The sequence below is a fragment of the Cynocephalus volans genome, chromosome 13 (assembly GCF_027409185.1).
Source record: "Cynocephalus volans isolate mCynVol1 chromosome 13, mCynVol1.pri, whole genome shotgun sequence".
In the NCBI taxonomy this organism is placed as follows: Eukaryota; Metazoa; Chordata; class Mammalia; order Dermoptera; family Cynocephalidae; genus Cynocephalus; species Cynocephalus volans.
The window spans coordinates 8067531-8080039 of NC_084472.1; the positions used below are offsets into that span (position 1 = coordinate 8067531).

The following is a 12509-nucleotide window of genomic DNA, read 5'->3' on the forward strand; positions in this document are numbered from 1 at the left end:
GAATCTGCTCCCTGGCCTGTCTCCTGATGTTTCTCTCCTAGACAAAAACCAATCAATCCATATTCCAAAAGTAAAGCCTATCAGACTAAATAAAAGGGGGAAATTTTTTCTTCCCTTATTGGCTGCTATTGTAGGGACCACGGTATGTACAGGTGTAGCAGGAATCATCTCATCAGAGCGAGTCTTTGCCACTTTATCCCTAGAACCAAGCAGGGCCTTGGAGGAAACAGCTCAGGCCCTTGATACCTTAAATTTCCACCTCAACTCTCTTGCTAGAGTAGTGCTCCAGAACGGGCAGGCCTTAGACAAGTTAACTTCTGCCCAAGGGGAAACCTGTGCCCTGATACAAGTAGAGTGCTGCTTGTATGTAAATCAGTCAGGAGTCACAGAAGATAACATTAGAAAATTAAAGGACTAGGCAACTTGGTTTAGAGAACTAGCTTTAGAGGACAGAAGTCCCTTCGGGATGACATGGAAATCATTTTTTTGGCTAATCCCCTTTTTGGGACCTTTAACCGTCATCTTTGCTCTCCTACTTATTGCCCTTGTTGTGATCAAACTCCTCCTCTCACTCGTTTTCTCTAGAATAGCTGCCATCCAAAACACTACCATGGTGCTTCAAGGATATGAACCCCTGCTCCTCTCCATACCTGAGCCTTCCCTGGGGCAGCTCGACAATCAAGCAAGAGAGTTTTGCTCCTAGAGAGAGGTGGGGACAACTGCCCTGACTCAGCAGGAAGTAGCTACAGAAGACTATAGAAGCTATAAGCTATAAGAAGACTGTATAAGGTATAGAAGACTGGCAAGATCTATGCCTCTCTGAACCCCAAGAACATTTATGGGAGCAAACTCTCTCAGGGAGGAATTGAGGCAGGGACAGAATAGGGACATGTCTCAGGGCATATTCTGTTCATCAATATTCAGACTGGATAAGCACCGCCCACTTCTTTGCCTGGCAGTTAATGGACTCATAATACGCTGGTGACAACTTAACCACCCTACCCATCAGCATGCTACATATCGCACCTGTGCATGAGGGAGAAAAGTGCAGATGATCGCCATTATGACCTTACACCCATGGCAAAAAGGACAAGGTTAAAGGGAAGTGACTTCTGCTCATGACTGGAATCTTCAGAATGACCACCTTTACAACCCTTCCTCCATGTTGTAAAGGACAAGGTTAAAGTGACTCCTTTGCACGACTAGGAACTTCAGAAACTCAGGGATGCATGACAAGAAACTAATACTACTTCACTGGCCTTAATTACCTTAGATACTCCCCACGGCCGAATATTCCTCCCCTTGGGATAAAGACTCCTATCCCAGAACAACATATAAACCCTCCCCTTAGGAATCCACAGGGCGGTTCTCATTTTCTAAGGCCATCGATGCACACATTGGTACATATTCTCTCTGCACAATAAAGTTTTATTATTTGTATATTTGTCAATCTGTCTCCCTTTTTCTTTCACTGAGCATTACCCAGGACCAATCGAAATCCACAACATGGATTTTCATAGAAAGCAGTAGAACTCCTTAGCTGCATTAAAACAATCTTTTATTAAGGGTGGTGTAGCCTCTGCTCCTCAGATCAAGAGTCCTCAACTCAAGTAGAAATGCAAAATATGTATCTCCCACAAGGTAAGTGTGTCAAAATTAAAACCAAAGGCCCAAAGCCGGAGTCCATGGAAACTCCAATATTTGAGTCAGGCAGAAGAGCTGAGATGAAGAAAACCCAGAAAGAGGTCCTACATAGTCTAAGGAGAAAGCTTCAAAGAAGGAGTTCTTAATATTGTCGAGAAGTCATATAAGGTACGAATTGAAGAGCATCAGCCTTATTTGGCTATAGTACAAGCTAAAATGACTTTTCTAGGCCGGTCTGGGAGTGGTATAAAAGAAAGATAACAAAGGGGTAAACAGCACAGGGGCTGGCTGGTTAGCTCACTCAGTACAGCTGCAGTGTGGTGCTGATAATGGCAAGGTCAAGGATTCAGATCCCCGTACCATCTAGCCGCAAAAAAAAAAAGAGTATATGGGGAGGGGGGAGGGGGGAGGGGGGAGTGGAGGTGGCTGAGAGGAGACAGTTCTTTCCAGAAGCTCTGTTGACACAACTGGAAGATTATCTTGCTGTACTACTTTGTGGTATAATAAACTTTTCATGCATCCTTTGGGGAAGATTTAGTAGGGATTAATAAGTTTACTTACCCCTAAAATAGACCCAGGAAACTTAGCATATAAGGCGAAAAGGAACATAAGGTTAAGTCATTTAAAATTTTTAAGGATGAAATACATGTACTTATGAGTAGGATTATAAGATTTTCACAGTTGGCAAAACAAAAAAAAGTGTTATCACACTGTTAAGGTGCTGTTCAACATGATGCAGAGACTTAACATCTCCGGACAACAAAAATATTACCAATAACGTGACAACTGACCAGATACACAGCCCCAAACCTATTACTTAGTTGGGAAATTAGATAGTAAATAAGCCAAAATCCTCACTCAGGAAGGAAACTTAGGCTTCCTTAAGAGGAAATGTTTGCGGAAACCACAACTTTCAACAGAAGAATAATACTGTGATTTTAAAAACTGCATTGAATTGTTGTACTTTGAAATAATTTCGACCTTATTAAAGCAATACCATTATCCATATTAATATTTTTTCAAGTAACAAAAGGAATATTTTAACTTTTCTATTATTGCTTTCATCTAACCAATACTGTTTGGATAAAAAGACTACTAAGGGGTAACTAAAAAAATCTTAAAAAGTGACCAACGTTTTGAATCAATTTCAATTTAAATGTCAACTGCTAGTTATAAAAACGTGAAAGCAAACCCATAGGAAAATATTCATTATTTGAAGAAGAGCTGTCCTAAGATAATGCACACAAACCAACATAGTCTATTTAATAAAAATATTTAATGCTGCCAAAAAGTATAAAAATACAGTAGGAATGGCAGTACAATACAAAGTAGTTTCCTAATTTATTTCTTTTACATCTTTCTACATTTCATACACACATTAAAAAACACTTAACAATACATCATAAAGTGTCCTGCAAAGTCTTCTGCTGGTGGGTGCTCTTCATTCCCTGGATGTAAAGTTTACTCTGTAAACAGACAACAGTGAGGCAATCTACAGGTTTAGGAAGCCTCACGTTAGTTTCCGGAGTGGGCTTCAGTCTTGCTCTGCACATCAATGGTTCAAAATTTATAGCTGCAGAATATTCTCAAGTCATGAATATTTAGGTGTCTGTCAATCTTGGCCTAAAACATAAAATAAGAAGTCATCTATTCAATTCATATTTACCAAACACACAGACGTACACAGATATACACAAACAAAAAAGGACCAAGAATGAACTAAAAAGGCAACCAAAAATCACTCCAACATATCACATTCAACCACACTAAGTGCTTCAGTTATCTTAGTAAATAAAATTCCTGAAGTGCTTGATTTTCAAACAATTGGTGGTGTGCGGTAGACTCATGTTAAAGCACCATAGCTCACATTCTTCTTCAAAACTTACTATGAATTTTGTAGGTCACCTGTTTAACTCAAAAAATTACTTCTATGTGGGATACTGACAGATGGATGGGTTTTTAAAAAGTACCTGCACATCGCTTCTCGGCCTTTTGGCTAAGATCAAGTGTAAAAAGTACCTGCACAATCTAGCAGGTTTATACTGTATAAGCTAGACTTACCATACTTTGGAATTCAACGCAAAAGTCCAATCCAATTTGGACTTCCACTGCATAATACTGCTAAAAATATTATCAACATAATGTCTGAACATAAAGTTGGCTTATATTTTTAAATCACAGACTGTTAGCAGATGCTTTTTGTCCTAAAGTATAATACTAATGATTATAGCTACAGAACAGAAGTGATAGGATACTTAAGTTACTATTAATATAAAAGAAAACACAGACATAAAGTGACAGATTTAATGTATTTTAATGCCAACAAGTAAAAATAAATGAGAGTTTAAACAAGCAATAGACAGATGAAATGACTACCGCAAGGGCGGTTGACTTTTTGATGTTACTTCACGGTACTTGCAAATAACTGAACTTTTTGGGAGGTCAATGGTGTTTCCATCCTTTCCCCAATTCTTCTCACTACCACAAAAATAACCCAAACCTAAATACTTGTCATCACTGTATCTCCCTCTCCCTCTCTCTCTCTCTCTATATATAAAACAGGAAATATAAACCACATCCATACATCTGGCCAAGACATTATTTAGTCCAAAACTCCAACAGGATGAGAATTAGGCTTCTTCCTGCCTACTGGTTCCTTTCTCTAAAGGAAGGCATAAAATTGTATCAAGCACCTTGGTATTCTAAATAGTCCTTTATTTTTCTGATTTTCTAACACTGATGGAGAACTGTCAAGTCACCAAGAAAATATTTTCATTAGACGTCTGTGAGTTACAAAAACTACTGTGGATGCTCATTACAGGGATCTCCAGAAGCCTGAACCAAAGTGGCTGAAGTAAGGGAAGGTACTTCTTGATTCTGACTGCTGCAAAACATATAGTTATTTCCCACGCATTTGGAAGTCTGCTCTGCAAAACAAAGGAACTTAATTCAATCAATCAGAGTGAATGAAATAATGGTTTAGTTTAGAGAATATGCTGATGTTCCAGTATTTGCTTCAGTAGTAGTTCAAACCATTTCACAAAGCTTTTTGATTTGCTCCACTTAAAAAATAAAGAGGACTACTTTGGATTTTAGCAGGTGAAGAGTGGTTGTTTATTACGTTCCTATTTAAGTATTTGGTTTAAATACTCCATAAAAACAGAGTCAGTCAGTGTAACATAATGGAGAAAGTATAAGGTTTGGAGTTACTGGAATTCTACCAATTGGAGTTTGAATCTCCGTTCTGTCACGTGCTAGTTGTGTAACTGTGGGCAAGTTACTTATTCTTTGACTCAATTTTCTTATCTGAAAATAGAGATAATGCCATCTACCTAGATGAGATGTTATGTGGGTTAAATTTAGATTTTAAATTTAAACAGGTTAGCAGAATTGTAGATGTTCAACATACACTGTTCACCTTCCCCAGTAGTTTAAGATACATTTACCAAGAATGAACTGTTATTTATAACAACTTAAAGACAGTGTTTTCAAAAATTCACTTATTACTTCTTTGTTAACAGTGTATTATGGGCTGGGGTGAGAAAATAAGATGAAATCATTGGGAGGATTAACTGTTTTCAGATTACTTATTTGTAAGACTGAAAAGACAAATGGGCTTTACTTTAGAAAATTCTTTCTTTCTTTCTTTTTAAAAAGATGACCAGTAAGGGGATCTTAACCCTTGACTTGGTGATGTCAGCACCACGCTCACCCAGTGAGCTAACTGACCATCCCTATATGGGGGCCTTGGTGTTATCAGCACCCGTGGCCTTGGTGTTATCAGCACCGCACTCTCCCGACTGAGCCAGGGGCTGGCCCAGAAAATTCTAATATATTCACTTGAATTCATTTTTGCTATTTTCTTTAACAAGGCAAAAGTAAAATGGGTTCAAACCAATCAAATGGAGTTAGCCATGCTTGGTGCTTCCCTTGAGGGTGGTGGCCCTGGCAAACCCCAAACCATCTTTATGCTGGGACTGTGCAAGTGCTGCTACACGGGCCCAGCGTGCTCCGCCAGGCCAGCCCCACACCCAAGGGAACAGAAGACCAAACTGCACCAAAAGTAGTTTTTGCTACCAGATATTCACAAAAATATTCTACTAAAATGAAATCAAGGCTAACCACAAATTTCTGTAAGGTGAGCAAAGCACTACTTACCTAAGTTTCTGCTCCTGACTTCACCAAACTCAAAACTAGTTTTTTTCAACATAGTAATTTGAAATATCAACAGCATTATGTGTCAAAAATCTACACTGAATTCACGCAACAATAAAGAATAACTTGATGCATCTTAAAAAAGGTCTCTAAAAGAAAAAACTGTGTTCTCCTGGCAGCTCCCCCAGACATACTATGCAGCATAAATCAAACAGCACTGAAGTAGACTGTAAGTAACATCCTCACTAAATTCTGTAATTCTCCTATTCTACTCTAAATTAAAAAAATAATAATAAGGTTCAAAAGACTGAACTTTTCATTCTTCCAACAGACTGCTGAGACAATCAGGGCTCTTCAAAATGTGTTCACTGTCAGATTGTTACTGATAAAGACAAAGCCTTTTAAACCAAGTAAAAACTTCTCATACCAGTCACTGATCACACTTGGCAATGGCTCTGTACTGTGCATACAACTGCAGAAAAAAATCAGCAATGGCAGTGAGGAAAAATGCTCCCCAAAGGACAATGAATCTTTCTAGAATCCAGAAGCCAAAGGAGATAACCACTTCTCGGAAGAGTATTGAGATAAAGGACTTGTGCAGAAATGCTCAATACTGTTCTCGGAGCAATCTGAATATGTTAAATATTGAAAAAATTCCTCCTACTGAAGAAAAAAATAAGATAAACAAACTCATATCTTTTTCTTAGAAGTTTTTACTTTAGAATACTACCCAAAGAAGAGTGAAAAGGCTTAAATTCCTGAATCTGGCTGAACAATACAACGGCTGTATCAGGACCGGGCACACGGACGGATACAGCCAGTATGTGTGGATGCAGTATCTGAACTGGGGATTCCTCGGTAGAGCAGGGAGGAGGAGTTTACACAACCTGAATTGCTTTCCACCCAGGCATGTTACCATTTATACATACTCAATGAACAAGAGACAGCTGTTATTTCTAGTATATCCACTGTTGCAGGGGCTCTTTGGTGCTATTGTCCCATAAACACTGCTTTTAAGATAAGCATAAAGAAAAGTGAAATTAAATCCAAGCAAACTGGGGAAAAAGATGAATGAAAACGTCAACTCAAAGAGTAAATCATCCAAGGGCCGGCCCGTGGCTCACTTGGGAGAGTGTGGTGCTGATAACACCAAGGCTGCAGGTTCAGATCGCTGTATAGGGATGGCTGGTTAGCTCACTTGGGAGAGCGTGGTGCTGACAACACCAAGTCAAGGGTTAAGATCCCCTTACTGGTCTTCTAAGCAAAAAAAAAAAAAAAAAAAAAAAAGGAGTAAATCATCCAGGCAATACCCAAAACCTGTATTTTAAGTTATCAGAAGACAATTCTATTATGTGGGAAAATATTACAATTCTATTTTTCAAAATGTTATTTGTAAGATTCCATGCCCTAATCTAAATCAGTCAAAGCCAAGTAAGTGCTTCTTAAAAGTAAAAGAGACTTTAACATCTGTAGGTGTATGCATGAGAATGCAGAACAGGCACCTCTGCTACACACTTAGTTGCAAACTGTGGATGGATATGGCAAGTACACCCAGATGAAGGATAACCTCAGACACTCTCCCCGTGACTAGTACACAACAGACAGAGAAGTCTATGCCTAGCTACATATCCTTGACTCACTGAGAATTCATGTATGGACCTGCTAGAAGAAAAAAATAAACCAATGTTTACAGAAGGTTTGAACTCTGGCCTGAACACAGAAAGAATGGACTTAATGACATCTGGCTTATAAACAGACTAGATTTTTTAAAAATCTCTTTAACATTTGTTACCTGAAAGTAAAAATCAAGGCAGACTAGATTTTAGAATCTGTACTATAACCATGCAAGTAATCTGGAAATGTAGGTACTCATTAAAAAACATTTGTAATTCTATAAGGTTCTGGTCTGTCTTTATAAAATCTAGTCAGATATATTTTTTTGAGAGAGAAATGAGTTGCAGTCTTTCTTGGAGAATTATCTAATTCTAAAATATATTACAAATCTGAGACTTTCTCAATGATAGTACCATAAAAAGATGTAGAAATGTCAAGTCTCAGGCTGATTATGGCTGAAAAATAACAGCTACCTCATAAACTTGTTGTGAGGATTAAATAGGATATTATATGAAAAGTGCTTAGCAGTGCCTGGCACATAGTAAATGATCAATAAACGGAAGCCATCATCACTTTGAATTGATGCTGAAAGCAAAGGAACTGATATAAAAACTGGAGGACAGTTCCATGTAATTACTTTTAAAACCAATACATATTTTTTATTTACACCATCAATTTTAGTTCGGTTAAGACAAGGGGGACAAGCATAAGGGTACACAGAATGACTTAGAGTTACAACCCCTCCTCTGAGATGGCCGCAACACAGAGCTATTTTGAAAGAAAATAATTAAAAAGTTTTTTTTACTTCCTTTCTCTTTTCTTATTCAAATATTAAAACATAGTGAAATGGACCAAAAAGATAGAAGAGGAAAAGGACTGAGACATAGAAAACTTAGCAATATATAAAATCTCCTCTAAATATGAGAAACGGTCTTTATATTGTTCTTAAAGTTCTCTATGCACTTATTACACGCTATTTGTTTCAACCCTTTAAGAACACAGAATGGGTATTTTCATTTTATATATGAATTAAACATGGAGAATCATATTTTTACATTTTAGGTATGTGCAAGAATTGACAAAAATCAATAATAGGCTGACATAAAATAATATTTAGCTAAACTTGGAAAAGAATATATAACCAGTTGGTATAGCCAGAGAACATGGCATTAAACCAAAGACTGCTATCAGTTTATTAGCAGGGATAGATATGAATTAAAGATTTTTTCCTGAGAATAACAAAGCCTGCTTTTTCTTAAATTTTTTTCTTCCTCGACCTATTCAAAAGGCCAACAAGGGGCTGGCCAGTTAGCTCAGCTGGTTAGAGCACGGTGTTATAACACCAAGGACAAGGGTTCAAATCCCCAAACTGGCAAGCCACCAAAAACAAAACAAAAAGTCAATAGTACCTGATTAAAGTCAAACTACAGAACTTTTAAAATTGGTTAAAATTAGAAAATATTATGAAAACCTAAGGATACACAAGTTTTTCTTCAAATGTAGAACCCACGAAGGATTGCTAACTTTTCCTCTGGCTGTTAGCAGAGAAGGCAGGAGCTCCGTCCATCCATCTCTCTGACCAGCAAGCATCATCTAATAAAGGGTCAGGACGATGACCATGGGTGCCATAACACGCTGCCATGTGTGTTCAATAATTTGTACATAGCACCCACCAAAAATATTATTACTAGTAAAAACTTAACACTATGTAAAGCTTTCGCCGTCAACACCATCCTCCAGATCTTCTTGGAGGAAAATGACTAACCTTTGAAGTTCATCAATAAGTGTTCACTACATTGAATGTGATTTTAAAAACACATTACAATAAACACCAACCCAGAAGGACAAAGCAGACAAAAAGCAAAGCTGAAATGCTGAACCCAATGGAGAACATTCACCCAGCAAAGGCGTGATGTACATCCTCATCAGGATTTGTTTCCCATGAGATGTCTTTACCTTTTGGCATAAAGCAAGGCTATCTTCAACTGGAAATTTAGTAAGACCTACCCATATTTGACCTGCAGTGTAACATAGTGTATTTTAGCAAAGATAAACCAACGCAAATGGGAAAGAAATATTTTAAACCAGTGACGACTTAAAACACAAGGGTCTTAATGCCTGAACACAGGTTTAACACAGACAGACATAAGAAAATGTCCCTCTTACCTCCTTTCCATTTCAAAGTTACAGGACACAGTAATACTGAATTAGGACACAGGCACACATTATATAAATCTTATTTAATATATAGTACCACCTACATCCTGATTTCATACTTTCAGTATAATTTAACACATTCAAGAAGGTTACTCAAATCAATTCAAAATATCTATGTATACCAGTGGTTTTCAAACTTTTAAAATTAGAATTGCCCCTTTAAATAATTAAGCCTCGTGCAGAAATCTTGATGTGGTATATATAAAAAGAGACAAAGCAGAGATGCTGTGGTTGAAAGTACAAGTTGGTAGCTGGGAGTCCTTCCTGCCACCTTTTGGTGACCCTTCTGGAAATCCAACAAGCAGAGTTTGAAAACCAATGAAGTAATGTGTACTACCTATGCCTCCTAGCAATTAAATTTATAGTAACTATTTAAAGTTTAAGTCAAACAAGTTGAACACTGAATGGAATGTTGGGAACTGAAGAAAGCTAGCACTCAAATGAGCAGTTAAATTCATTAAACAATATGCTTTAAAAACACTCATTAAGAAGTTTAAGGGACAATATATTTGCACATCATTGTACTATTTATTGAAGTAGAAAGAATGTGAAAAAATTTTTACTTCAAAACTTCAGTCTAATAAACTGAAATCATGGATCATAAAATGCTACTTTTACTTTTACTTCCTAAATCATGGCTTATCCCAGTTATAAATTAGGGTAATTACATTGCAATTTTCATGAATAACAAACATAATACTGTGTATTAGTAATGGGTTTTACAGAAACCAATTTCTTTACAAAGTCTTGACCAACTGTTACCTGACTATCTCAGTAAGGAGAGTTTTCCATCAAAGGTATTTTTAGGAAAAAATTTTTGTTTCTTTGCTTTTCTTTTTTAAATGGGGAATACCGTAAAACATAAAAGAATGCAAATATATAGTAGAAATTGCTTATTTCAGAGTTCCAACTGCTCATGTCAAACTCTTTCAGAAAATGTATTCGGTACAATTGAATGAACATACAATTAATTTTTTTAATGTTAACAGATCTTTCAAATTGGGCTTTTAAAAAGTACACTTAACTACAAAAGTAAGATTAAATAGTTACTTATAAAATATATTTACCCTGAAATGGTTAAGAATATAAAGTGTTGATGCCCATGTCAATAGTACGTTTTACATTACACACATTATTTAAAGATCAGTTTCCTTCTATTAATAATGTAGGTAAAACCACAATATTTATTGCTTATATCAAGTGCAGGTTAAAATCCAGATAGCTTCCAAAAACAAATCCTTGCAATAAAGGATTTCCCAGTGTTGGTTGGTCAGGTGAAATACTACGTTAGACACGTATGAATACAGTTGCAAAATGTACCAGTTCTTAACAAACATGAATGTCTTTATTTTAGAAAGCCGTTTACAGTTTCGGTTTCAGAGGAACCTGCTGTGAAGAGTCCTGAGATGTTGGGCTTGTGATTATAAATACCACTTATATGGCTGATGTCTATTCTACTGCACCATTTTGGGGGGCATGAGGCATTTGCTGCTAACAGACAAACCCTTGTGATTAATGCAGCACTGTCAGCTACTACTGCAGAAGCTTGCTGGGCAAAACTAATTGTTTCTTTATAGGACACTTTGCTGAAAAAACAGTGTCCAGCCAAAAAAAGCTCCAACCAAAATGACTGACACAAACCCCAGCTTAGTGAGAATAGGTTGCCAATATAACCACCTTTTTCTTTTTCGTTCAGTCTCATTTAGCCTCTGTTTCATCTGCTGTACTTTCTGAGCCGTGGTAGCTTTTCTGTCTTCTCGGATACGTTTCCGTAGAATACTGTGAATAAATCAAAACAAATAAAAGTAAATGCGTGCACAGCGAGATTTACTTACTCTAACATTAAGGACCTAAGCTCACATAAAAACACACAGCTCCATATATTTTTCATCTCATTCAAACAATGGGAAAAAAAGGGGGGGAAAGCCTCAATATTCTAAATGGTCCAGAGATATGCTCTAATAATTCAGCAACAATTTCTGATATAGTTTTATATTCATAAATACTTTTAGTAGGACCTGAAAATGAGCAAGGTACTTTCTTTCTCAAAACATGAACTGGTGACTGTTAAGGCCCTTGATAAAAACTGTTCAATATTTCCACTAAAATTCTGTTGTGGGACTGCCTATTCCATTTGCCCGCACATATTTCTAGCACTCATTTTCCTGTTCAATACAGAATTTTTGATTAAATGGAAACTCTCTGACTTCCAAGACACTTGGTCCTAAGACTACATTAAGAAGAATGGCCAATGGCAACATGTAACTTACTATCTCTTCCCTTTAAAGAAGTCTGTATTAGCAAAAGCCTAACTCGTCTCCCTGCCTCCAAATTAAACATTATTGCCAGAGTAATTTTTCTAAAGAATACCTCTGAACATGTAGCTTGATTAAAAATCTTGAATGCCTCTTCAATGTCTATCACATTAACAGAAAACAAACATTTTTTTCTGGCCAAATGTTAAGCCTGAATTTAAAAATGAGAAATTATGATTACAGAAATCCAGATTGTGGGACACTCTAAAAGACAATTGGTCTAGAAGCTTCAAAAATACTAATGTTAAGCAAGGTGGGGAACAGTTCCAGATTATAGGAGACCAAAGAATTACATCAACCAAATACAATGCATGATCCATGATTAGTTCCTGAATTATTTATTAAACAGCTATAGACGATGGGATCTTGAAAACGTTTTAAAATCAGATTATAGTGACAGCCACACAAACTCTGTAGACATATTAAAATCCATTAAATTGTACACTTTAAAAGAGTTAACGTTATGGTATGTAAGTTATATCTCTATAAAGCTATTTTTTATTTATATTTATTTATTTAATTTAATTTAATTTTATCAGTATACAATGTACTTGATTTTCATGT

At 36.6% G+C, this 12509-nt stretch overlaps 1 protein-coding gene across 2 annotated transcripts in view; it reads right to left on the minus strand.

Moving 5' to 3' along the window:
• Positions 1 to 2961: 2961 nt before the first annotated feature.
• The window catches only part of PTPN2 (protein tyrosine phosphatase non-receptor type 2), a 91616-nt gene continuing 82068 nt past the window's right edge, over positions 2962 to 12509 (minus strand). Inside the window, exons 9-10 of one of the 2 annotated variants that reach the window (XM_063077119.1) lie at positions 11308 to 11409; positions 2962 to 3267 (exon numbers count right to left, since the gene is read on the minus strand). In XM_063077119.1, coding sequence (XP_062933189.1) covers positions 3246 to 3267; positions 11308 to 11409 — 124 coding nt within the window. In that variant the 3' untranslated portion in view covers positions 2962 to 3245. Of the gene's footprint in view, positions 3268 to 10822; positions 11410 to 12509 lie in introns of those variants that run through there. The other variant, XM_063077118.1, reaches the window with a different exon arrangement.